The sequence below is a fragment of the Rhipicephalus sanguineus genome, chromosome 4 (assembly GCF_013339695.2).
Source record: "Rhipicephalus sanguineus isolate Rsan-2018 chromosome 4, BIME_Rsan_1.4, whole genome shotgun sequence".
Lineage (NCBI taxonomy): Eukaryota > Metazoa > Arthropoda > Arachnida > Ixodida > Ixodidae > Rhipicephalus > Rhipicephalus sanguineus.
The window spans coordinates 178,666,620-178,692,076 of record NC_051179.1 but is presented as its reverse complement, the minus strand read 5'-3'; the positions used below and the strand labels follow the sequence as shown (position 1 = coordinate 178,692,076).

Sequence of the window (25,457 nt, the reverse complement as noted above, 5' to 3'; positions counted from 1 at the left end):
GCTCCGATTCCCTCCTCGCCCTTTTTCCATCCTCTCTGCACTTCACCTCTGCTTTCATCTTTCTTTTGCTGCTATGACGGGTGAGGCATGCCAATGCCCAATGCAGGAATGGGTGCCTAAGAGCCTGCACTCCAGAATGTAATTAAGCTCAGCCATGGCACTCGTCAAACCCAAGTCTGCATGCCACACGCACCTTGCGCTGCTTGAGGTGGCACAGCGGGTGTCTCCTTTGGCCCCTCTTGGTCCCCACCGGGAGCGAGGCCCCACGTGAGAGGCCCCCAGCCACCCCCGGATGCTGCACTCTTGCTGTCTGGTGGTGGTTCCTGCTCCACGGCGGACCTTGGTGGAGGTGGCAAACTGATGCCGTCTACCTGGAAAAGATCCACTCTCTAAAGCTGCATGCGCACTCCAAGTAGTGTGTGATCTACAGCTCTCAACAAGATGGGGACAAAGGTGCCCTCCCTTTTTGCCCTTCTTGTGTCAAGTGCTTCACGCTGGTCACACCAACAATACTGAACGTGGACCCTTGTCCTGCTCAACCACTCTCGCCATGCACAACAGTTTGGCAATACAAAGGGTCCACAAATGTTCCAAACTTCAAATATGAATAGAATATTTTCATTATTGAAAGCACATTCAATCCCGAAAATTTGTACAGTTAAACCTGCCTATAATGAACCCCAATAGAATGAATTCCTCATTATTACGAAGTTTTTATATTCCCCGCCGTTACTCCATAGAAGCACATGTACTTGCGACCTCTATGTAACAAAGTGGCAGAAGGAGACACCCTTGGTATAATGAACTTTCGCCGCCGACAACCTGGGGATTCCGCCCCAATTTTTGTCATTTTGGCACAAGCAGGAGCCACATGCATCTTCTGCGGTTGCCTCACTGACGACGGAATGCAAAGCGGCGGCGGTGCACATGGCGCACTCGAAGCCCCGGCGACTGCGAGGCAAGAGCGAGCACTTTTTTGTACGTGCACCCCTGGAGCCGGCGTTCTTGCCCCCGCGGGCGTGCCCTTCCCCCCCCTCCCTTCAAACCTCATCCAGCTGCTCGCAGATGCCACCACACAGGCTTTCCTAAAAAAAAAAAAAAAAAAAAAAAAAAAAAAAAAACGGTTTTTGCGTTGGCAGCGCCACTCTTCAGTTGTTGCAGAAGTCTCTGAACTGCACTTTGTTAATGTGACACCGACGCCACTAAAAAGAAAGAACAAAAAATCATTGCTCCGTGTCTTTACACTTCAAGTTTGTGCCCCATAAGCGGGGTCCCGCCGCATACAGAGTGCTTTTCTGAATATTTCGTGGTATCCGTGTCGCTCACTCTTCGTTTTCAACGCCGTGCGTGCGTGCATGGTTTCACTGCATGTGCATGGAGCAGCCCCTGAAGATGTGCAGCTTTGCTATTTTTTTTCTTTCTTTTTTCGGCGGACTGCGCTGTCACTACCAAGGAGATATCACATTAGGCACTGGTGGAAACTGTCTCAGACAACAACGGATCTACAGAGGTTGACCCGTCATGCGTATTTCCGTCTTGCACAGCGCCGCGGGTTCGCTAGACCGTGGCCTCCGCGATTAACTCGCTGAGCCAATCCCGGAGGCCGGGACTACATGATGATGGATTCCCGGGACTAGATGATGATGGAGCAGCATTGTATTGATGCCCTACGAACGTCCAGTATTGCAATCTGTCATGAACAAGCAATAGAGCAAAAAAACGCAGTTTTTTGTCACTAAATAAATGTTTTAAGTAGAGCTGTGCGAATAGCAAAATTTTGGGTGCGAAGCGAATTCGAATAATAAAGATTGAGTGCGAATCGAATCGAATAATTTCGAATAATTTTCGAATATTTCTCAAACATTTTTCGAATAATTCGAAGTGAAATTACAGAAAAAGTTGCAGAGAATCCCTAAGTATGTTCTTGTGAGATAGCAACATGAAAGTGTTTCTTTTCGCTAGGTTGATGAAGCGCTGGTGGGGTCATATATCATAGTTGTCTTTCTTATCAAGAGTGAGGCAATGTAGAGGCCGAATTGTATTTATGTACATGATTTGGTGCAACCAAAGTGCTGCCGACAACACTTTACACGTGATAGGCAGAGATGCCATTTCTTCAGCCTCTCCTCCTCTTTCAACTGCTGTGGAAGCCCAACTGATGTGGCGGACAAGGGTGTGCTCCCTTCAAGTCCGGAGTTCCAAATCTGCCTCGTAGACGTCGATATATAAGAACATCTGAAATTTTGGATGCTAGAAAGCTTTGGCGTCCGATTTTTCGGACTTCCTGCCCACATTTCAGGTCCAAAACAGCATTAAATGAGCCCCCAACTCTGCCACCTCTTTCATCTCCATATTGGAACCAGCGTTTTCTTGAGTTAATACATTTGCGACCGTAGCGGAGCTTGAAAGGCAGCTTTGCTGCAATACGGGGGTGTGATGAGGTGAAGCATATTGAAAATTTAGGGACCACTTCCAAACGGACGTTGACTGTCTCCTGGCTAAGTTCGACCGTAACGGACCTTGAAAGGCAGCTTTGCCGCAATACGGGGGTGTGATGAGGTGAAGCATATTGAAAATCTAGAGACCACTTCCAACTGGACTTTGTTTCTTGGCTAAGTTCGACCGCAGCGGAGCTTGAAAGGCAGCTTTGCCGCAATACGAGAGTGTAATGAGGTGAAGCATATTAAAAATCTGAAGGGGTCACTTTCAACCGGACGTTGACTGCATTTGTTTTTGGGAAGTTCGAATAGTTCGAATAGTAAAATTTCAGTGCGAATCGAATCGAATAGCAAACACTATTCGAAAAATATTCGAAATTTCGAATATTCGCACACCTCTAGTTTTAAGTGAGCACTACCTTCAGTTCCCCTTTTGTTTAATTTGTGTGTTTCTTTTCCAAATTTTGGTGCTGAAACTGCATATAACGAAAACATGTTTATAACGAATTTTTTCGGGAATTTGTCAATTTTGCGATATCCAGATTTAACTGTACTCATATTTTCCGAATACTTGGCTATGGCTGAGTATTGGTTAAATATTTGATAAAAGCCGGAAGCCTTTGAACAACTTTTCAATATTTGAGCAAATAACAAATTACTCGGGTGCTGAAAATTCTTATGTTTACAGTAGAACCTTATTTTAAACTTACACCGGCTAAAACGTACTTGGAATGAATCCTTGACTGAGACTCCTTAGAGAATAACATATTCATTCACTGCACAGCAGTGGCTCACCCTATGCCTACTGATTAGTGCATATCACTATCACTGGTTGTCGCACCAAGGTTATAACTGCACCTGTAAACTCTCAGTACATCTCATTATGCCGCAAATGGTCTTCTCCCTTTAACACAAGTGTAGCGACACCTAAAAGGCTCATAGGTGTAACTGCAGGTTTTTGAAACACATAAGTTATGGTCAGATGGGTAGGTTAAAGCAGCATACGCAGTTCACTAAGATTTTTAGAAATTATCTGTGGGCTTTCAGTTGATTTTCTCTGCATTTTGCCTTCTTTTTGATTATGTAAATTTTGCGCAACACAAATATTTCACAGGGCCCTGCAAGATTCATATATCTGAGGTTTTACGGTAATCCAAAGCAAGAATACTCACGGAGGTGTTTCCTGGAACACTTGTTTTCTACGTGACATACTGTACAGTCAAGACGAATATGCAGGACATCCGATTTTCACATGTTCAAGGTAGAAAAAAACTAAAGAAAATGCAGGACTAACATATATACAGTGAACTCCCGTTAAGACGAACTCGGTTAAGACGAATTCTCGCTTATGCCGAACAATAGAGAGCCGTTTGTTTGGTTTCCCATAGACTCAATGCGAAAAAAATTCGCTTAAGACGAACCGCCCAACTGTACTCTTCTGTTAAGACGAACTTTCGCGGTGATTGACAACGCTGGCGATTCTGCGAAACGAACATTGCAGTCTTGGTGGAGCATTCAGGCGACCGAGAAAAAGCAAAAAAAGAAAAAAAAAAGCGCTTCACTGAGCAAAGACAGGAAGCAAATCGCGACGCGGAGGGCACGAGATAAACGAAAAAGAACTGTCCCGATAAAGCTGGTATTCCCCCTCACCCCCAGTCGGTGGGTAGGGGAGGTGCGGGCTTTATCAGCAGAGAAAGCAACAAAAAGAGATGGGGAATTTACAAATGGGACCCCCAAGCCATTGCGTCCTTTTGTATTCCCCCCCTTCCTCCCCGTACAAAGGAGAACAAAGGAGAACAGAACACAAAGAGCTTGGGGCCCCTCCGCCCCTGGTCAGAGGGGCTAACGCAAGGGGAGTGAAGGGAAAAAGAATAAAGAAAAACGGGAACAAAACTTGTCTGCGCATTACAATCGAAACTCGCACTCCCGTCAGAGGGGTCAGGTGCATTGTCATCGCCATCACACAATGGCGGCCGAGCACATTTTGTAGTCGGTTCGAGTTGGTTTGTGTAGGACCGTTGTATCTGTTTTCACTGAAGTGCAAATTGTGATGAGCCATTTTGATTACGGAAGTGCACAACAAGGGAAGGCTATTTTGTACACTGAATATAGCTGCGTCGTGTCTTTTCCGTGTGCGCGAGGCTTGTGACCGTGAGTAGCGCAATTGGATATCTTCAGCTGCACGTCGATCAGGAAAAGTTACTACGGGCCGAAAACGGGAAAATATCCGGACCTCGTAGAAAACCTTGCAGACTTTCTTAAGCAACTCAGCGTATCATGACTTTGTCAAGGCAACAGCACGCGACCGAGGCGTATCCAGAAGTGATCTTAGAGCCAGCAAAACAGGCTCATAGAAGAAAAGGAACTGCCAGGACAATAAATTTACATTATTTGAAGGAAAAGTGTGCTTCTCTCTCTCTCTCTTTTGTAATCGTCAACATAGGAGCGTGCTACAGTTTTATCATTAAAATGTGATAGCAGTATCTTCGTGGAATTTTTTATTTTTGAACCCGCGAAATTAGGTGCTCGTACGTTTCGTGTAAATATTCTGCTTGTAGTTTTTATCTAGGTAAGCCAAATAAATGCTTTTTCTTGTCTTTTTGCCCCCATTGTAAGTCTACTCCAGCCAGTGTTTTCAAGTAACATATTTGGATGCACTTGGCATGTTAGCTTCTCTCTTTTTGGGGGCACTTCTGATAAGCCGAACTCCTGATAAGACGAACAGATGACCGCGGTCCCTTCGAGTTCGTCTTAACGGGAGTCTACTGTATAGTGTCACACTCAACGATTGGCAACCATTTTCACCACCCGCACCACATGTCCGACTCCTTTCGTCCCTCTCACTGTCCACTTGACACTCGCGCCATCTGGTTCCTCTCCCAGCAACTACACACAGCCTCTGAGAGCCGCACCCAACACAAGTGCACTCTTCACTCCCTTTCATCTCGCACAACATATTTTTTGGTACCACGTAAGGAAAGCTCCAACATACGCAATGACGCTCGACCATTCAGCTGCCATGCCATCCTGCTATTAATTTTCCTGGGTAGTTATGCAGGTGTACCAGACCTCTGCCACTCACGGCCATTGCCGCTGTGGCTGGAAGACATCCATTCAGACATCAAGTACATCAAAGGAAACAACGAGGAATAGTTGTGATGGGTCCAATACAAAAAAGGTTATAAGAATTAGCAGTCTTGTGCAGAAAAAAGAAACAATAGCGTAAGTACCATCATAAGCGAGAAGTATTACACAGATTCAAGGAGCCACGCTAAAAAACAACAGATAAATAATTACTACGAACACACTAAATATACATGAGAAAATTTTTAAGAATAAATAAAAACTCAAGAAAATGCCTGGTTAGAAACAAAGTATAGTTTCCAAGTAATGTCAAAACATCTTGCGAGTTTTATTTCAAGAGGCAAATTGTTCCACAACTTAGCACCAGAAAATTGGATTAGTCTTTCACCGTACACATTCGAACATAGAGGAAGGTTAAGATTACTGATGCTTGCGCGCCGTGTGTTTAATGATGGGAACGTGAAAATAGTACGGGGCAGAGGCATGTTTGTGCTTATTATTTTATTTACTAAACAGGAAATCTTGTAGTTGCGTATGTCCGTAAACGGCAGTACAGTAGACGCTCGTTAAACTGAACCTGAAGGGACCAGGAAAATGTGTTCCATTTAACGGGAGTTCCGTTTACTGAGAGGAGAGCAGGGGTGCAGAATACAAGTACGAAACTAATCTTGCCAGGGGCAGTTGTTCCATTTAAGCAGCAGTTCCGTTTAAGAGATTTCCGTTTACTGAGAGTCTACTGTATATGCAGTCTCTGAAATAAAGTATTAGAGGGGTAATGACCTGGGGAGGAAGTAATCACACGCACAGCTCGTTTTTGTAAATGGATTAGCAGAGTAAGGTATATTATGTACGTTTGGCCCCACGACTCACAACAATAGCTGAGGTAGCAGTGAATTAGGCTAAAATATAATGTTCGCAGCAATGTTAAGCCAAAATATTGGCATGCGTGTATGAGAGTATAACAGGTCAATGACAACTTTTTGCAAATGGTATTCATTTGGTCTTTCCAGTTAAGGTTACTGTCAAATGTTGATAAGGCATATAAGACTTTTGCCTTAATAATAGCTGTGAACTAACTAAACTTTTCTACAACCTTGCTAGGCATAAAGCACAAATGATGATCACACGCATTCCACTGAGAAGTCGAGTGTAAAGGCGATTCACACAAACTTGATTCTTTAATAACCAACTCTGTGCCTGCCCTAAATACTTTATGCTCTGTGCTGTTTCAGTGGGGCCTGCTAGGATCGTTGTCCCAGACCTTTCAGGACTGCCTGAAGAGGGGCAGCCAATGAGAGCACTACACAAGAAGCACCTCTGGCAGTTCTGGACAGTCTAGAATGACAAATCGAGGGGCTCGGCATGGGTATGTGTTTTGCAATACTGCAAGTGTGCCTGAACTAACAGAGAATGCCATGATTACAGTTGGGGTGCTTTCACTCCAGCGACTGACAGAGGTCGTGTGACCGAATTGGTTGCAAATGGTCACTTTGGTTGAAGAGTGACCGTTTGGTGGACTTACAACTGATTCTCCACCTCTGTGACTGGAGCCACAAAGCTTCTGAACCAGTCGACAGCGCAGGAGCATGTCATCAGAATACCTGTGGCGATACGCTGAAGGTTATTTTATGTGACCATGGTTGCGCTAGCCAAGACAAACGTGAGGAGCAGATGTAAACAGAAGTTATTGCAGTTGTGAGGAAGTGCGCGTTGCAATCACCAGTGTGAACACCGTGAGTAGCTTCTCGGACCAGTTTTAGACTTCTGTCAGTGTGCCTCGGAGAGCAGGCCTAATTCAGTGCCCCTCATCCGTGCTCCCACTCACCTCCGACGTGGCTGCTGCCAAGTTGACGCTGCGCCCGATGCGCTCGGCGACGCTTTCTCCCCCCGTCCTGCCCTGTGGTGCGCTGCCCTCCTCCTGCTGTGGGTTGCGTGCATCCAGGGAGGCCTGCAGGAAGGCCATGTCTTCCAGGTGTTGCTCGAGCGCTGCACTGCCCGTGCTCTCCGCATCCGATGACCAATCGTCCTCGCCGCTCAGTTCGTCGGGGGCGACCACACGCCCTTGGAGAGGTGGCGACGAGGAGCGGTGGTGTCGCTCTGGCTCGGGTACCTGCATAAAAGCAGAGTTAAGGACGGGATGAGAAACTTCCCACAGGGTCGTCGGTGGCCCAATAATGTGAAATTGGTACAGAATAGAGAGCACAAATTAAAAAAAGTTTTCAATACTGCTGACTCTGGCACACATTGTTGCTAAGAATGTAATAAATTCTAAATTTAATATACGAGACATTCTTCAAACAGAAAACAGTACTGGTGAGGAAAAGAAAACAACATGGCTGATCCCTCTGTCATAGGCATCGGTATAACACGAAAGTGAAATGTGTCTTCACAGATGTAGTTGAGTGTTTGTTGTGCATTCTTTTGCCCCAAGCGCGAAGGAACGAATGCTACAGCAACAAATTGTAATGTCACGCGAAGAACGACAAGCAGCTCGAAACTTGCAATGCGCTGCACAAGCAGAAGGGGCGCACGGAACGAACATACACAGGATGAGCGCGAACTAACTGTCACAGTTGCAACTTATTTCTGTGTGAGAAGCGCGCTCCTTTTGCAAAAGCGGCCGCTGCAGTGAGCGAAGTGACCTTCGTCCCGCACACCCGCACATGAGCGACCATGCCCTGTAAAGGTGCGCGCTCATCCGCGTGGGGCGACGACTTTTAAAGTTCGCTCTTCGAGCCCTTCGTGCCATCTCGCTAGTGATAACGAAAACACGCTGATGTACCACCGATCTCTGAGTACCGCCACCGGCAAATGGTGTATATAAATAGCTCGCCGTTAGCATGGCAAGGAACGTGCCATTTGTGGCCGAATCGTTTCGCGCCCTGCGCTGCGGAGCGAGGGGTCGTAAGTTTGACTCCCGGCAATGGAACTTTTTACAACGTCATATCCATGACGGAAATGCGTCAGTGGAGCCGTGGTTGACCCCGGCATAAAACACTTTCATGTTAAAAAGGTGGTGGCATCGACAGCGAACAAGTAAAAATGGTGCTCAAAGTTTTACAAGACTAACCCGCACATGCAGGTTAATCTTGCACATGCGGGTTAGCCCATTCTAAACACTTTTGGGGAAACTAATACAAGTACACATGCAAGGTACAGTACAAAATCCAGTACAAATTGAGTCTGAGAAGCCCATTTTGAGGCGCAAGGGCAAAAAAAATTTATTTCTTAAAGAACATGGCGGGGCTCTTCAATTTTTGAACTTCTGGCAGCCAGAGGTTAGCCAACTAGTTCCGGTTCCGACAGAAAACAATGTCGTGGTCACGTATGTTGAAATTCCAGAACACCCAAAGCCCAAAGATTGCAAAATCGAACGCTGGGACAGCCAGCACAAACGTAAACAAACGCTACCGCCGTGGCATCAAACGAAACTTTGCCTGCGTGAGCGTTGGTTCTTTCTACATTGCCCGCTTGGAAATACAGTGGAACCTCGATTATCCGTCCCCTGGTTTTGCGACGACCCGTATTTTACTACGAATCGGTTTGGTCACGGCAAAACCCCCATAGAAATAATGTATTTAAAACCTTGGTTATACGACGCAATTTTACGCCGATCCCGCATCTTACGACGTCCGAGAGAAAACACCGCCTTCTTTATTCGAATCGGACGCCGACAAAAATATTCCCGAGTGTAAAATAAGAACTTAAGTTCCCCTAGGTTGTCGGTCAGAAAAGTAGAGTGTAAGACAGTATGCCTTCTTAGAATGTAAAATTTATTCTCCAGGCAGTTCATGCGCTTCTGTGATCCAGTTTCCCTGGCTTAAGATCGCTTAAGATACGCCTCGATCGCATGCGTATCCAGGGTCGTTACCTAGACAAGCCCTCTCTAGTACACGGAGAAGCTCCAACTGGCCGTAAAGCTCATCTTTGAGATCCGAATATTTTCACGTTTTCAGTCCGTGGAAACATGCAGACACTTTTCAGGCTTGATTTGTCGGGAGAAAGATGCGCGTTGGATTCGATATCTTAAATTTAAGGATAACGACTCGTTCACACCTCATTTAACTAAATAATGCTGCCATTAGCTGCCATTTTCAAAAATAATTTAATCTACCATCCATGGAGAACCTCAGGGTCTTGTCATGGGCTATTGAGGCGGTCTGTTCCCCTTTTTTGGGCAGAGCTGACTGCTACTGCCAATATTTTTAGTTTTTCGATTATACGACGCCCGGGTTATACGACGGTTTTGCATGGTCCCCTCAAAGTTGTATAATCGGGGTTCCACTGTATGTGGCTAGGTTTGCCAAAGAGCTGAAGCGATATTGTCGAGCATACGCAATTGGGATACGATCATGCACGTTCGCAAGATCACGTGCGATTCGCCCCGTCCGTGAAGAAAACGGCCGCGCCGCTAACGGCTTAACAAGTGTAACTCTGTGCAGTGCATGTAACAATCGCAGTACCCGCCGCGAAAGTGATAGCGTCCCCGGAAGTGACAGCTGTCCACGGTTATTGCGTACTACGGCACACACACGCGCTGATCAGTTAGCGTGCTGTCCTAAACTTGAGACATGCGGCGGTATGTTCGCTGCCACTCGTAATCGTGCCATCTCGTGCTGTGAAATGGGCTTTAGAAGATAATGCCAAGCCTAATGACAACCGAAGGTGAAATCCTCAAGAGCCCGCATTGCAACCCGTCGAGTCCTTACAAAGATGGCAGCGAGCATGCACTGTGTCTTTTTGGCGTTTGATAGCCAGAAACCTTCCAGAATTCTTCCAGAACAAGTTTGTCCTGGCCACGGAGGAAGGAAAGAACTGCCAGGGTCCTGGCAGGTTCTGGCGACACGCAGGTAGGCAGAACTGTCCAGCCAGAGAAAAATAAATGCCGTCTGAAAGTGTGCCACATGGCGAGTGGAGCAACACGAGAATGAATGCGCTCTGAGAAAAGTGTGGAGGATATGAAGTCTCATCGGCCATATGCACTGGGCACAATGGCGGCGTTGCTATGGTTACGTGGCACAGCGTGTCGTGCAGCAGCAGCGGCGTGCGCCATGTGCATTTCCGTAAGTCTCGTACAGAACCATGGAGGACTGGAGAAGTTCCACAGCATCCATTCTTTTCGTCGCATTGTTAGCTCCGCAGTGTTCTCCCGGCTGTTGTAGCCACGGGGTCTAAACGAAAGTGTGTGGAACGAGTATGTATCTACATACAGTGCTGCGGATGAAGATTTGCAGTGCTCAGCGAAATCGCAGAACGAAATCACTGTGCTACAGAGAAGACACTTTCTTTTTTTTGAAAGCCAGTTGAAGATTTTGAAGGCCAGCATGACCACCTACCATCAGGTCAGTGTGTGGTTGACGGAGAGCTGAGGCAATGGCTGAAGGGGCGATCGAGCAATTCAGAGCAGACGCAGAGGGGGAAAATTGCACACGGTGGAGAAGCCGCGCAGCGGAGCTTCACAAGTACACAAGAGGGGCTTTTCTGCACACCTGAATGAGAGTTTTTGGCTGCAGAAAGTATCACACGACCGCAGTTTGCCACAGTGCAGAACGCTGCCGCCGAATAATCGTATTTTCCGAAAACATATTAACCGGAACGTATTAACATGTACAGTCGACGACCGATTTTTCGGACACCCAATTTTTCGGACATGCTTGATAATTCGGACATTTACCCGGCACCAGGACATACCCTATAAATTCAATTGATTTCACAGCTCGAAATTTCAGACACTTAAGGACGGGCTGTTCGATATTTCAGACCTTCCAAGCGTCAGTCGAGCCGACTGCTAGCATTTTTTCGCGCCGCCGCCGTCTTGTTTGTTTACTTTTTCCTCCAGTAGCCTCGAACCGGTGCTGGCCGTGCGCGCGGCCGCTAGCTCCGCTAGGGTGGCTACCTCGAACTGCTGGATCGAGGCTATTTCCGCATCAGCGTCGCTGCTGAACAATTTTTCTTTCTTCTCTGCTTGTGACCGTTGGATTGACAGGAACGCATCGACTGACTGTTCGCCTGTGCGTGTGCCATGTGTTCCACGTATGTTGCCTAGCTAAATGCGCTGATTCATAATGGATAAGGGATCATCGATGTTGTCGTCGGCCTCGAGAGCTCCGATGAAGCGCGGAAAGTATGTCACCATGTCGATGGCGAAAAAAGCTGCCATCGTCAAGCTTGTTGAAAGTGGCCGATCGCAGGCAGACGTTGCGAAAGAGTTCCATAGTTCCAAACAGACTCTTTCGGACTACATCAAAACAAGCAGAAGGTTTTGGAGGCGGCGGAAAAGTCCACTGGATGTCGTCAGAAAAATGACAGCCAAGGTACCTACCCTAAGCTCGAGGAGGCCCTTCTCGTATGGCTGAAGTCGACAGTGGCCAGCAAGGTTCCCGTCTCCGGGGGCCTCCTCAAACAGAAAGCTGAGACGATGGCGCTTCAAATGAACATTGAAGGATTTAAGGTCAGTGACGGCTGGCTACGAAACTTCAAGAAGCGCTCCGACCTCAGTTTTAAAAAACTGTGCGGCGAAAGTGCAGCTGTTGACCTCAGCGCCATTGCGAACTACCGCTCTGAAAAGCTGCAGTCCCTTCTACAGGAGTACTCGCCAGACGATACTTTCAACTGTGACGAGACCGGACTTTTTTTCAAGCTGATGCCAGAAAAGACTCTTGCCTTTGCTGGCGACCCTTGTCATGGTGGCAAACACAGTAAGGAGCGAGTTACTGTACTGATCGGTAGCAATATGTCGGGCACAGAAAAACTGCCGATGCTCGTCATCGGCAAGTCGAAAGCTCCAAGGTGCTTTAAAGGCGTAAAGTCCCTGCCTGTTTTGTACGAGGCCAACAAAAAAGGCCTGGGTAACGCAGAAGATTTTTGAAAGCTATGTGAGAAGACTAGATCGCAAATTTGATCTAGAAGGCCGCAAATTTTGTTGTTTGTCGACAACTGCGCTGCGCACGGGCACATAAACAACTTGAAGGCGGTGTGCGTCGAGTTCTTGCCACCGAACACGACAAGTGACCTACAACCGATGGACCAGGGTGTCATACGCACTCTCAAAGTGAACTATCAGTCACGCTTGCTTTCGCGTGCGGTGGTGTGCCTCGACAGCGGAAAAGCGTCCTCCGTCGATTTGCTTGGGGCACTTAGCATGCTCGCCGATGCGTGGAAGTCGATGGCATCGACAACGCTGCGCAACTGGTTCCGCCACGCGGGATTTGTGTTGAATGGCGAGTCGGCCGCCTTGGACGAGGACAGCGTCGTCGACCAGGTGTTGGGAAGCGAGCAGCTTATCGACGACCTTCGCACTGCAAGCGTCGAGATTCCATCAGATGTCTCATTTTCCGAGTTTGCGTGTGTGGACAGCGAGTTAAAACTGTGCGCTAGCCTCACGGATGAGGAAATCATTCGCCAAGTGCTTGCGGAGTCCGAGAGCGACGATGACGACGACGACTTACCTGCAACAGCACAGCCGACGCAAGCTGAGCTGATGCAAGTGCTCGCAACTAGGGGTGTGCGAATATTCGAAATTTCGAACATTTTTCGAATAGTCTTTGCTATTCGATTCGATTCGCACTGAAATTTTACTATTCGAACTATTCGAACTTCCCAAAGACAAATGCAGTCAACGTCCGGTTGAAAGTGACCCCTTCAGATTTTCAATATGCCTCACCTCATTACACTCTCGTATCGCGGCAAAGCTGCCTTTCAAGCTCCGTTACGGTCGAACTTAGGCAAGAGAGCGTCAACGTCTGATTGGAAGTGGTCCCTAGATTTTCAATATGCTTCACCTCCTCACACCCCCGTATTGCGGTAAAGCTGCCTTTCAAGGTCCGTTACGGTTGAACTTAGGCAAGAGAGAGTCAACGTCTGATTGGAAGTGGTCCCTAGATTTTCAATATGCTTCACCTCATCATACCCCCGTATTGCGGCAAAGCTGCCTTTCAAGCTCCGTTACGGTCGAACTTGGGCAAGAGACAACGTCCGATTGGAAGTGGTCCCTAGATTTTTAATATGCTTCACCTCCTCACACCCCCGTATTGTGGCAAAGCTGCCTTTCAAACTCCATTACGGTCGAACTTAGCCAAGAGACAGTCAACGTCCGTTTGGAAGTGGTCCCTATATTTTCAATATGCTTCACCTCATCACACCCCCGTATTGCGGCAAAGCTGCCTTTCAAGCTCCGCTACGGTCGCAAATGTATTAACTCAAGAAAACGCTGGTTCCAATATGGAGATGAAAGATGTGGCAGAGTTGGGGGCTCAATTAATGCTGTTTTGGACCTGAAATTTGGGCAGGAAGTGCGAAAAATTGGACGCCGAAGCTTTTTAGCATCCAAAATTTCAGATGTTCTTATATATTGACGTCTACGAGGCAGATTTGGAACTCCGGACTTGAAGAGAGCACACCCTTGTCTGCCACATCAGTTGGCCTTCCACAGCAGTTGAAAGAGGAGGAGAGGCTGAGGAAATGGCATCTCTGCCTATCACGTGTAAAGTGTTGTCGGCAACACTTTGGTTGCACCAAATCATGTACATAAATACCATTCGGCCTCTACATTGTCTCATTCTTGATAAGAAAGACAACTATGAAATATGACCCCACCAGCGCTTCAACCTAGCGAAAAGAAACACTTTTATGTTTCTATCTCACAAGAACATACTTAGGGATTCTCTGCAACTTTTTCTGTAATTTCACTTCGAATTATTCGAAAAATGTTTGAGAAATATTCGAAAATTATTCGAAATTATTCGATTCGATTCGCACTCAATCTTTATTATTCGAATTCGCTTCGCACCCAAAATTTTGCTATTCGCACAGCTCTACTCGCAACTCTTTCGTCCGCTTACAGCGACACGACAACTCTAGCCGAAATGCGGGCGAACGTGCTCGCACGGAAGCGAAGCATGGTCCAGAAGAAGATAAATCACTTTTTCCGCCCTCCGGCTGAATAGTAAGCAATAAAGTGAGCATTTTGGGGGCACATTTGCTTTTTCGGACTGCCTGATTTTTCGGATATTTTCGCGGTCCCTTGAGGGTCCGAAAAATCGGTCGTTGACTGTAGCTCTATTGGTTTATTTTTAGTTTTCATGATTTCAAGCGTAGAAGACGGGAAATCGTACTAAGCAAGAACGTATCAACAAGGTTCTAACGTATTGGACAAACAGGGCGATGCATGAAGATTAGGTTGAAAGAGCATGTGTCTTCTCTGAGGGCTACAGGCAGTTTGCACTTGTCATCACACTGCACAGATTGTGGATATGAGCCAATGGTGACGGAAACAGATTGTTTGTTCTGGCACAAAGGTCAGAACATGAGGGAGATAATGGAAGCTGTGCACATTAACAGAGAAGGGGAGAGGTGCATCAGCCATCTGTCTGTTGCCCTTATGCCCCGGTCACACTGGCAAGTTTAGTGTCATTTTGAGCGAGTGCACTTACACCCCCGGAATGGCACTTTGGCAGCGCGCTGCTACACGAGAGAGGACAGTGCACTTTGGAAATGATTGTAATGGCGATCGGTAATTAAGTAGCACAACAGATGTTTGTTATTTCAGGCAATGTCTTTTAAGCAATACTGTGTTACAGCTATAACCAACCCTTAAAATAAAATTTACGTACAAACGCGGCAGCTGCAGCCATTGCACGGCGTGCGCTGGGCATGCCCCTGGCGGTCGTGGGTGTAAACTGCCCGAGAACGAGAATATCAAAGTAGTTTTTGTGTTATAGAATGTTTTAATGCATAAGAATATTCCTAATAAAGAAAACGATAGTTCAAAAATGCTATGAACTCGGCTTCGGATAATAACTCATTTATTCTCGAGCCATTGCTGTCGAGGCTAGACACTCAGTCTCGGCAAAGTGAGTTTGGCGAACGCACTCGCCGGCAAGTGTGCTTTGCAGCGAGTGTCACTAAACGTTCCCGTGTGACAGTGTGCGAATGGCACTAGCGGCGAAGTGCACTCCCTTTAAGTTGCCCCGTGTGACAGGGGTATTAGTGACCACGGTGGTCTAGTAGTTATGGTGCTCGACTGCTGACCCGCAGGTCGCGAGATCGAAACCTGGCCACGACGGCCGCATTTTCCATGGAGGTGCAAAATGCTTGAGGCCCGTGTACTTAGATTTAGGGGCACATTAAAGAACCCCAGGTGGTCGAAATTTCCGGAGCCCTCCACTATGGCATCTCTCATAATCATATCTTGGTTTTAGGACGTTAAACCCTAACAATTATTAGAAAAAGTGCCGGGATTTTTCAATTTGAGATTGTCACCCTGATTAACGCGAGGAAAAAAGGTTTCTTTGCGACTCTTTTAGTTTTGTTTGTTTGTTTTCTGGACGCACACATATGGTCTATGTGTTCTGGCATCTTGACATCACTTGGATGACTCTGCTGCACACACTCAGTCGCTCCGCTGAGGCGTGGCTGAATTTTGTATTCTATTCATTTGTGACATTCCTTCCAAGAAACCTTTAGTCGTGTGTCAGTGCTCGTGTTGTTGCCTTCTTCATACTTTGTCCTCGTCCCTTTAGCATTGTGAACCATCAAAAATGTATTGCGTATTAGATTCGTCTGGCAAGCTCGCTGTTGTAAAAGTTGATAATAAATGTAAACATGTTCGTTTGTTGCCCGACGGCGTGACTGTCCGTGTGCTTTGAGAGCAGCCGGCCCATTTCGAGCACCCACAAACTTGGTACATGTCTGATATGACAAGGCAAGCTACGCAATCACATGCCAGCACGAGGACCGCAGAGAAAGTAGTACTCGAGAAGGAATCTGCTCTGCCGCATAAGCGCGTGCGGGCGGCATGATAAAACTACATTCGAGCAACGAGAAGATAAAGCTTTCACTGTAACATGATGGATGATGCACCGGGCGTGTTGCCATTGTTTACATGTTCTTGTATAGGCATGATGCACAAAAACCGCAATATACTGTTTCATGTATTGTAAATTTTCCTAGCTTTCCACCTGTAGCATCAATACACAGAATTGTATGACCTTCTAGCTGCATTTATTAATGAATACTGCCCTAATCACATGCCGTGCCACGCTTATAACAAACTACTAGATCGAACAGATGTCAAAAATGCGAGTTCACCTCGAGCAGTTCCTCCGGCGAGAAGACCATGGTGGAGCCCAGGTCCTCGGTCTCGGCCCAGGGGTCCATAGCAGCGGTGTCCTCGCGCTCTCTTTCCGGTTCTGGCTGGGTCTCCGGCTGTGGACGGGTTGGTGCCGGCAGCCGGTCTCCGCCCAGAGTCGTGGCGACAAGTGCGGAAGGAAGCGGTGCCAGCGATGCCTCCAACGAGCACAGCATGGGCAGGCGGCCTTGACGAGGGCCTCCCGACTTCCGGTGGCTTCTGCCATTGTGTCGCTGCTTCTGCACATACTCCTGCACCTGTCCCGGGAAGAGGGATGGCAGTCACGTCTAGTTAACACACTTGTTTCTCAAGACAAGCATGTGATGCCGTTTTTTTCCCATTCGTGCAGTCGACCTCCATTAATTCGGCCACAAAGCAACCAATGAGAATGGCCGAATTATCAGGAAAGTCAAGTTAAGCAAAGAGGCACAAAAAACAATTAAGCGTGTGGGTTAACCATTTGGCAGTGTTCGCCACAATTTTAACACTTCCCCGACTCAAACAAGCACTAGTGACAGAAAAATTAGGCATGGCTCTGCTATTGCAAACACCAATGAAAAGCAGAGCTGCGGGGTCTCAGCAAACCACTGCAAGTTAAGCAAAGGAGAAGCAATTTTTTAGCACAGCCACATCTAAATTTTAGCAACTAACTGTTAGTTAACTGTTAGTGTGTGCCATTTCTTTGTGCTCGCCTTTGGACCATGATTATCCGGGCTAAATAGCTGCCTCGACAAGAAAGATAACTTTTAGGGGCGTAGCTCCTCTTAGTCTAACCTTGTCACGTCTCCGTTGTCCGGCGTAAACGGCAGATGGCGCTGTCTCATAAAGTACGTGCAAATTGCAGTTCAGGGACAATATTCTAGATGGCGCTGTACACAATCTGTGTCGTCATCACCATTTCTCGTCTCATTTCCTAGATGGCGTTGGTCCAATAGAATTGTGTGCAATATGGCGCTTGTGTGAATCGACACTAGATGGCGCTAGAAGTGCCGCTGCTCTCCGATTGGCTGCTGCGCAGGGAGCGAGCGCCTCTCTCATTCTCCTGGATCGTCGCCGTACGTGTCGGATCGTTCGTGGAGCAGGAACGATGCACAGCGGCGGGCGCTCGCTTGGCGGCAGCCAGGCGAATCCCGAGACGGTGCGCGCCAAGGACGCTGCTGCGAAACGGGCTCAACGAGAAGCCGATCCCGAGACCATGATTGCTTCAGGAGCTTCGCCCAAGCTCTTCATCATTCACCCGTGGATATGCTGTAATTTTTTTTTCTTTCGATCTCTCTTCCTTTCTTTAGATCTATCTCATTCTCTTTGTCTCACCCACAGCAAGTTCCCCATAGAAAACCCATACAACAACGCAATCATATGCTTCCCATAAATGCATGTTCTGCAAGCGTGGGTGCATAGCTTAGAGGTTATAATGCTCGCCGTCGGACCACAGGTACTCGGCTTCGAATCCCGCCTTGCCAAGATTTTGTTTTATTCCTTTCTCCTCTGCACTTTGCCAAGCGGAGTTTTCTGTTAACATTCGGCACTTTGAAGGCAGAGGCCATTCGTGATGATGATGGTTTTCTGTTAACGTTCAACACAGCCAGAGGTCAAGCGTAAAAGAACTTCTAATCATTTGCGGATGGCATATGCTGCACTTAGTGGAAGGCAACATCGCATCAGCACGACTGCCAATATCTTATGAATCTCGGGAGTTTGGAGTTATGCAACCTCCAGCACGAGGCCCACAGGAAGAATGCACACATCAAGCAATCAATGATGTTGAATATCCCTCGCAGCCACTGCAGATTACCTCGATATTGTGTGAGGAACTGTGCAAATGCCTAGCTGGCAGAGCCAGCACAGCCACCATCCAAACAAGAGGAGACATACTTACTAGGCCATAGGGGTCCCGATATTAAAGAGGAAATTCGAATAACTTGTAGACATGCACGACGTCACGCTGATGTACCACTCCTGGCAGTTTTGTCCAAAACTTAGACATTTAATGTCTAATGTGCAAACCAACTTACCATAAGAACAGGAATATAGGTTGAATTTTTTTTCCAAAACAGCCCAAGTCTGGCCCCTATGGGCAACTGAAGTCAACCGCCTCCATCGCTATCGCAATCATCAGCGTCACTTTGTTTACTAACAGCCTTGTGCCGTGGGTGGTCTCATTTTGCGCTTTTGTTGTTGTCTTGTGAATCTATTTGGACTCAGAGGTGCTTTTTTTTCTTGTTCTCAACCTGCCAGTGGTGGACGACAGTTCACCGTAGCGTTCAAGAAAACAGTGATCAAGTTTGCGAAGGCACGAAAAAATCTGGTCTGAAGTGTGTGCAAGGTGTGTTGGGATGCTAGCTCACGTGAACCTGAACGCGAGCGGGAGCCGTGAGCAACAAACAATAACTGCTAGTTTATCTTTGCATGGATGTTCTGGCTGCTCCAATCTCGCCAGATACTCTTTCTTTGTTGCTTTCTGCGATGCCGGCAGCTCTGGTTACAGCGGCACGTATGGCTACGGCCGGTGGGCAGATCGAGTACGCCACAGAAGCATTCGCTACTGGTGGACACTGAAGGATCACATCACGACACGCAGCGATCAGAAGAAAACTTTGTTTCGGTGCCAGACTGCAGCGTATCTACAGCTGGAGGCGAAGGTTGCACAGTTTAACCGGAAGCTGCACTCGCATTGTGATTGCTACTGGGGACATCCAATCCAAATTAATGCTGTCAAAACGGATGTGACGTTTTACAAAGATAATGCTTGAGTCCATCTTTTGGCTTTCTGCCATGTGGAACTTACGTGTAAACACATGTGTAAATTAATGGCATTTTCACTGTGCACCATTTGAAATTGTTTTTGTTTCACGGTGAGGCGTCTTTTGATACTTTGGCCGTTTCATGTACTTTTTTTTTTTCGATTTTTCAATAGTTAGAGTGGGGGGTTCGACCTATATTCCGGTCTTTACAGTATCACCGCTAAATTAAAGAGGGAGCAGCCCAAAAAATACTGATTTTGCCATTTTTAAAAAAGAAAGTTTTCCTTTAGGAAATAAGAATTTACAAAATTATATAAAGAGAAAGCAAACTCTGCAGATTGCAGGCAGATTCAAAGGAGTGAACGAGGCAAAAATATCGCACCTGGCCAAGCAGCCGCTCGATGCCGAGCACCTCGATGGTGTCCGAGGGACGAGGAGCACCTGGGTTCGGAGAAGAGCCATCCCAGGTGGCTGCTGCCAGAGGCACTGGCGATTCGGGCGACTCGTCCACAAAGTCCTCCTGCCAGACAGCCAAACAAGATCAGGGTAAGATGAACAATCGTTGAACACCACAGTTTTGGCAAGTCTTCCAGAGGGCTCGACAGCCCACATGGACATTCCATGCAACATTCAACGATGTTTCGAGACTAGACATTCACTGTTGCATTATCATGGGCTTTCAGTGTGCTTTATGCAGCGAAGTTAACAATGGGCAAGTCCCAATTCACAGCACTGAAAAGAGATGGTGGAGTAGAGTGAACAGGGAAACGGGAACTTCCTGCAGTAGTTGACAATAATGCAAGCAGAATGCAGTGCACCTGCGTTCCATTGAACGCTTCAGAGCAGTGCACAGACACCAACGACTTGAAAGCTACATTAATGGGCATACAGTGAAACCCTGGTGATACAACCACATCTGGTACGAATTTGTAATACTCCTCGGCCAAAACGCACTATGAAGGTGCTTGGAAGTGCAACACACACAAAATACACAAAAAGAACTAGACAAGACAAGCGCTCACTTAGAACTAAAGTTTATTTACAGAAAGTGGCCAAGTTTTATGGCACACCAAAAGGCAACAGGGAAATGCATGCATGAAAGAACAAACAACTGATGAACGTTGCAATTCACACCTAGCGCGTCACCGTCGACAGTGCGGGTGCATTCCCAACTCAACAAAACCATCGTTCTTTTCCGGCACCCAAACAAGAGAAATAATCTACGCTTTCCATATCCACAGAAATGCTCCCACGTGCGTCAGCTATCCGTCTATTAACACACTCTATTAACATAGAGACAGGCGCGATTTGGGCGGCATCCATAGTAGCTGAGCAACTCTCATTGGTCCCCCATCGAGTGGACTGTACCATTCTCAGCACGCATGAAGGGATGAAGGGCGAGACAGACAGCCAGCCTTCAAGAGCCTGCGTGCTTGCTCCAAGGCATGCACATCCTCCCCGCGCCATAACAAACCGACCCTCAGTTTCTCTTTTTATATTTTTTTAAATATGCGATACCAGCAACCCTTGCACAGCTCCAGCTTGTGTCTCGCCTCAAAGCCTGTTGCGCATGTGCTGTTTGCACAACTCAGCTCTTCACACTTGAAGTTTCACATCCGTTTCACGCTACTACATGGTTTGCTCATCTTGGGAGTTTGATATGTTCCTCACCAACACGTTGCGAAAGCCTCCTGCATAAGGTAAACAAAGATCTGACGAGAAAATGAACTGACCTCAACAAGGAGTTAGGTTTCACACCGTCCACTCCGTGCACAAGTGTCGGTTAGCATGACTACATAACATGTAACACTAAAGAAGCAAAACCTGCACATTGTGTACTCAAGGAAGTTCTGTTAACGGGATTTAAAGAGGTGACAGTTCGAATTGAAGATAGGAGGGAGCTGAGAGTTACTACTTGCACTTAGTATGACTTCGTCATTGCTGATGACGGCTGTGTGACATGCGGGTTGTGCACCGTGGGGCCGGAACACAACATGCACTTGACGTGCTGAGGCATGCAATATGAGGTCACGTGCGCACATTTTGTGACCCACATTGGGGCAAGAAGAAAACGCTGACGGATAAATTCACTTTTTTTTTGTACTTTTTGGTGATACAAATTTCGGGTGGCACAATTACTTCATGTGACCTCGCAAAATTCGCAGTACCGGGCTTTTACCGTATTGCACCTTCACTACCTCTTTCAGGACAGTAAATCCTACACAACTGAGAAGTGAAAAGCAATTGATCAAGTAACTCTGATCATCAGTAAACAGTTTACTGTCCAACAAATGGAGCAGAATGTTTCCAAAAGAGCACCTAACTTTGTAGAGAATAGGCGAATCAATTTATGACGAAATTAAGGTGCAATGAAAATTCCATCTAGATGGTAAAGACCCTTTCATTGTTGCTAACTTGGGTGCTTTCGCTACCCGTTTTCATGACAGCCAGAATATTCAATAAAACTGACTGGTGGGCTAGTTGGCACAGCATATTTTGTTTCAGCACAAGGAAACAAGAGGACGTAAAGAAAGACACGAGGACACAGCGCTACTAACAACTGAGGTTGTTAGGCTGAGCATGTGCTGCGGTTGTAAGCCCATTTTTCATACAACTAAAATGATTGTAAGAAATTCAGATCAGCTGACCAGAGAAATTGTCGAGGCGTTTGAAATTAGCAAAAGCGAAGGTTGTGTGAGCTGCCCATCTGTTTCGTTGTCTCAAAAAGAGATAGTGTTCTTCTCGTGGTAGCAGTGGTGCTGTTGCCGCAAAGCAATATGTGGTGCAAAGGTGATTTTGACACCCTTTCCCTCTTTCTTGTACATGCGTATTTATGCGGGTGCGACTATCACCGCCTAATGAGTGCAGCACTCAATCACGTCAGCACACAGAACTGTGACGCACTTCCGCGCAGTTCGCGAGCAGCCACCGAGAAAGGCTGCTGGAGCGAACGCAGCAAAAAAAAAAAATGGCGGCTATGACATCATCATAACTTGTTGCAGTGTGGTCACATGAGGGAAGTAGGGGGGTCACCGAGGGTGTTGATCGCTCACGCAAACTTCGAAATTCATTTAAAATACCTTCCAAGCTACTGTATTCACTGTTGATAATTTGCAGATGATATATGCATGTTCACGGCAATCGATCCCACAGGCTATCTCGGCCACGAAATTTTGTGTCAGTACCCCTTTAAGATATGTAGACGAATTTTTAATAACAATCGACTAACAGTACTCTTTAGGAAGCCATGACAAAGTTAGCTAACTTCAACACAGTGGTCTTTCATGCATAATTTCCTAAGTGACAACGAGTTGTCGTTTTCAGATTTGAAGATCAGGTCTTTAGATGAACATATCTGCCGGCACTATTCACTGCAGTGAGGTAACAACTACTGCATATGACGCTAACCCTCAAAAATTATTAATAGACGACAGACTCTGCCCAGGCGGCGTTGCGAAAAACACTGCCACCAGCGCCCTCATCGCAGCCCTGGTGCTAACTGGGTAGTACAAAAAGGGCCGTCCGCAAGCGAATGTGCGTAGGCCATAATAGAGCCGCCTTCTTCCGTTTGTGTCGAGGCGCGGTTCCCTGAAAATCAAGGACCTGGAAAGCTTCTTCCGCCAATCCACGCTTCAAAAAAGTAGGAAGCTCATCAAAGCAAACTGCGGGTACAATATGTAAAAGAAGTTTCAGTTATTCTGGCGCGCTGCAACTCGCAAGTACAAGCGAGCATCGCACGACATCGAGTTCGAGGCAAGCCCTCCGATGTCCGTTCTCTAGCACCTAAATGCGTTTAATTCGGGTATATACGTAATGCCAAAGTGATGAACTACATACGCGATCAACTTACTTAGCTATGTATCTTACAATCAATGGTACAAAGCTCGCTTTATCAGGGACGAATGGCCCTGGCAATTTTCGCCTTGTCGGTTGCATTCTCCTTTAATTTATGTCTCTCTTCCTGTGCATTGGACTGTTTTATTACGCATCCTCAAATGGTATCTTGATGCTTCTATCCTGTTTGTATATACCGCAAATGGGGATACGTGCGTGTCCACTTTCGCGGGGTACAACCAAAGGCAAAACCGTGGCCTCCGAGATAGCTACGGCAATCGCGGTGGCCGTGGGCAAAACAAGCCTGAAGGTGGTCACGACCAACATTTTACGATTTACTTGTATGACGCACGTGTTAGCTAGTTAGAACTGGAACTCTGAGCCTTAAGAATGTACATCCGCGATGCTGTGTGGTGACAATAAACTCTGATGTCACGGTGTGCGTATCATGACTCTTCAGTCTGCCTTTATCTCCTCACTTCGTGTTACACGGCACGCACTGCGATCAGAGCACCTGCTGAGCTTCATAGCCAAGGTTACCACAGTTCTCCATCAGGGCTATGCAAGAGAACAGCAGAGCCACATTATCACACTTTCTCATGCGACCGGGAGAATACGGGTACTTCGCTTACCCAACACGCTCGCAATGGCCCGTCTATCCAGCGCTCTCGCCTTCTTCGTCCGACAACTATGAAAATCGGTAAAACTGAACGTTGTTATTCAGTCCTCTACGTCCGTGGCAATTCACAATGCAACAGTAGCGTTGACTGCGGTGTTTCTTCGTAGCGTGCGGAGCAGTCTCGTCTGTTGTTTTCGCCGTCGTTCTGGCGAGTGATCCAGCAAGCATTTCATGGTGGTTCGATGGAGCATCCGACTAGCGGAGAGAAATTCACAGCTCTCCTTCCGAGTGTTAAATGCGCAAACACACACAATAATTAGCTCAACCGTTCTTTCGCACTCGCTAGTTGCACCTGGTCCCACAGGTGCAACTAGCGAGGGAGTCGGTCTGTACTACCCAATACTGCTCCCACAGGTGGCGCCACTCGTCTCGGAAACCCCAGAGTCTGATGTCTATAGACGTATCACAACACTCTGCCTAGGGCACAGAGAAGGAAGTATTTGAGGAGGAGAAACTGCTCGGCCGCCTCAGCACGTGAGGGCAGTGCAATAGCGTCACGGAGGAAATGTGTATTTCGCCGCAGCACGACAGATGACCCTTCCGGCGTGTTGCCATCGTTTACATGCTCTTCTATAAATGCAACGTATAAAAGTCGTGATACCACCTCGTATATTGTAAGATTTCTCAGATTTCTGTCTGTGACATCAATCGACAGATGTGACAGGTATTTCAGCTGCAGTTAATAATAGATATTGCCCAAATTATAGGCCACACAGCGCTTGAAACAAGCTGCTAGTTGTGGCCCCTGAGCAGATGATGTCTGCTGCATGAATAGCTCCTCGCTCGCATGTTGAGCGCACGCTTGCATAGATGGCCTCGGGAGGAAAAATTTCCAATTCGCGCGGGCAAGCTGTCATGCATTTCTTCACGATTTGCAGGCTTTCTGTCTCTTTAGCACGCTCAAGGGCTTCCGCGACGCTGACTTCTCAAACTTTGTGCGCGCTTTTCACGCCACAACAAAGGCACGTACAAAGTAGTATTGCTCCGTGAAGAAGTATTGCTCCTTTAGGATGGAGTGGAAACGTGTCGTACCGAACTGTAACGGTGGGTACGCATCCTGCAAGGAGAAGGTACGCAAGCTTCAAAGTTCCTAGTGACCCAGTGAGGTTGGAAGTATGGGCTTGTGCAATACCAAAGAAAGATAGAGAGCTCACGGGTCGTGACTACGTTTGCAAGAAGCACTTCTCGGAGAGTAAGTCTCACCATTCACTCAAAAAACTCACAGGGTCCCTTATGCATTAGACTAAAACGACTCAAAGGCGAAAGCCATCTTCTTTTTCTTCAGTGAATGTGCCTATCCTGCCCCACCCCCGTGCAAAAGCTTTCAGCACCTCACCTGATTTTGCACTTCCTCCGTGATCGTGCCACCAATAACGGAGGCAACGCAAAGTGACGATGTCATGTGATATCGTTACGTAAAATGACACGAGGCGTGACTATCTACAAGTGTATTTACACTGATGTGCACAGCATCGCGCAAGATGGAGGACAGCACCCACAGCAGACAGCCAGGCCAGTCCTCTTTGTCATCTTCTGTACGCAGAATGTCT

General features: G+C 47.1%; 1 protein-coding gene across 1 annotated transcript in view; it reads right to left on the bottom strand.

Moving 5' to 3' along the window:
* The window catches only part of LOC119390932 (DIS3-like exonuclease 2), a 167,603-nt gene that overhangs the window by 70,862 nt on the left and 71,284 nt on the right, over positions 1-25,457 (bottom strand). Inside the window, 4 exon segments of the mRNA XM_037658648.2 lie at positions 194-371; positions 7,348-7,632; positions 16,611-16,907; positions 19,777-19,914. Of these exon segments, the coding sequence (XP_037514576.1) occupies positions 194-371; positions 7,348-7,632; positions 16,611-16,907; positions 19,777-19,914 (898 nt within the window).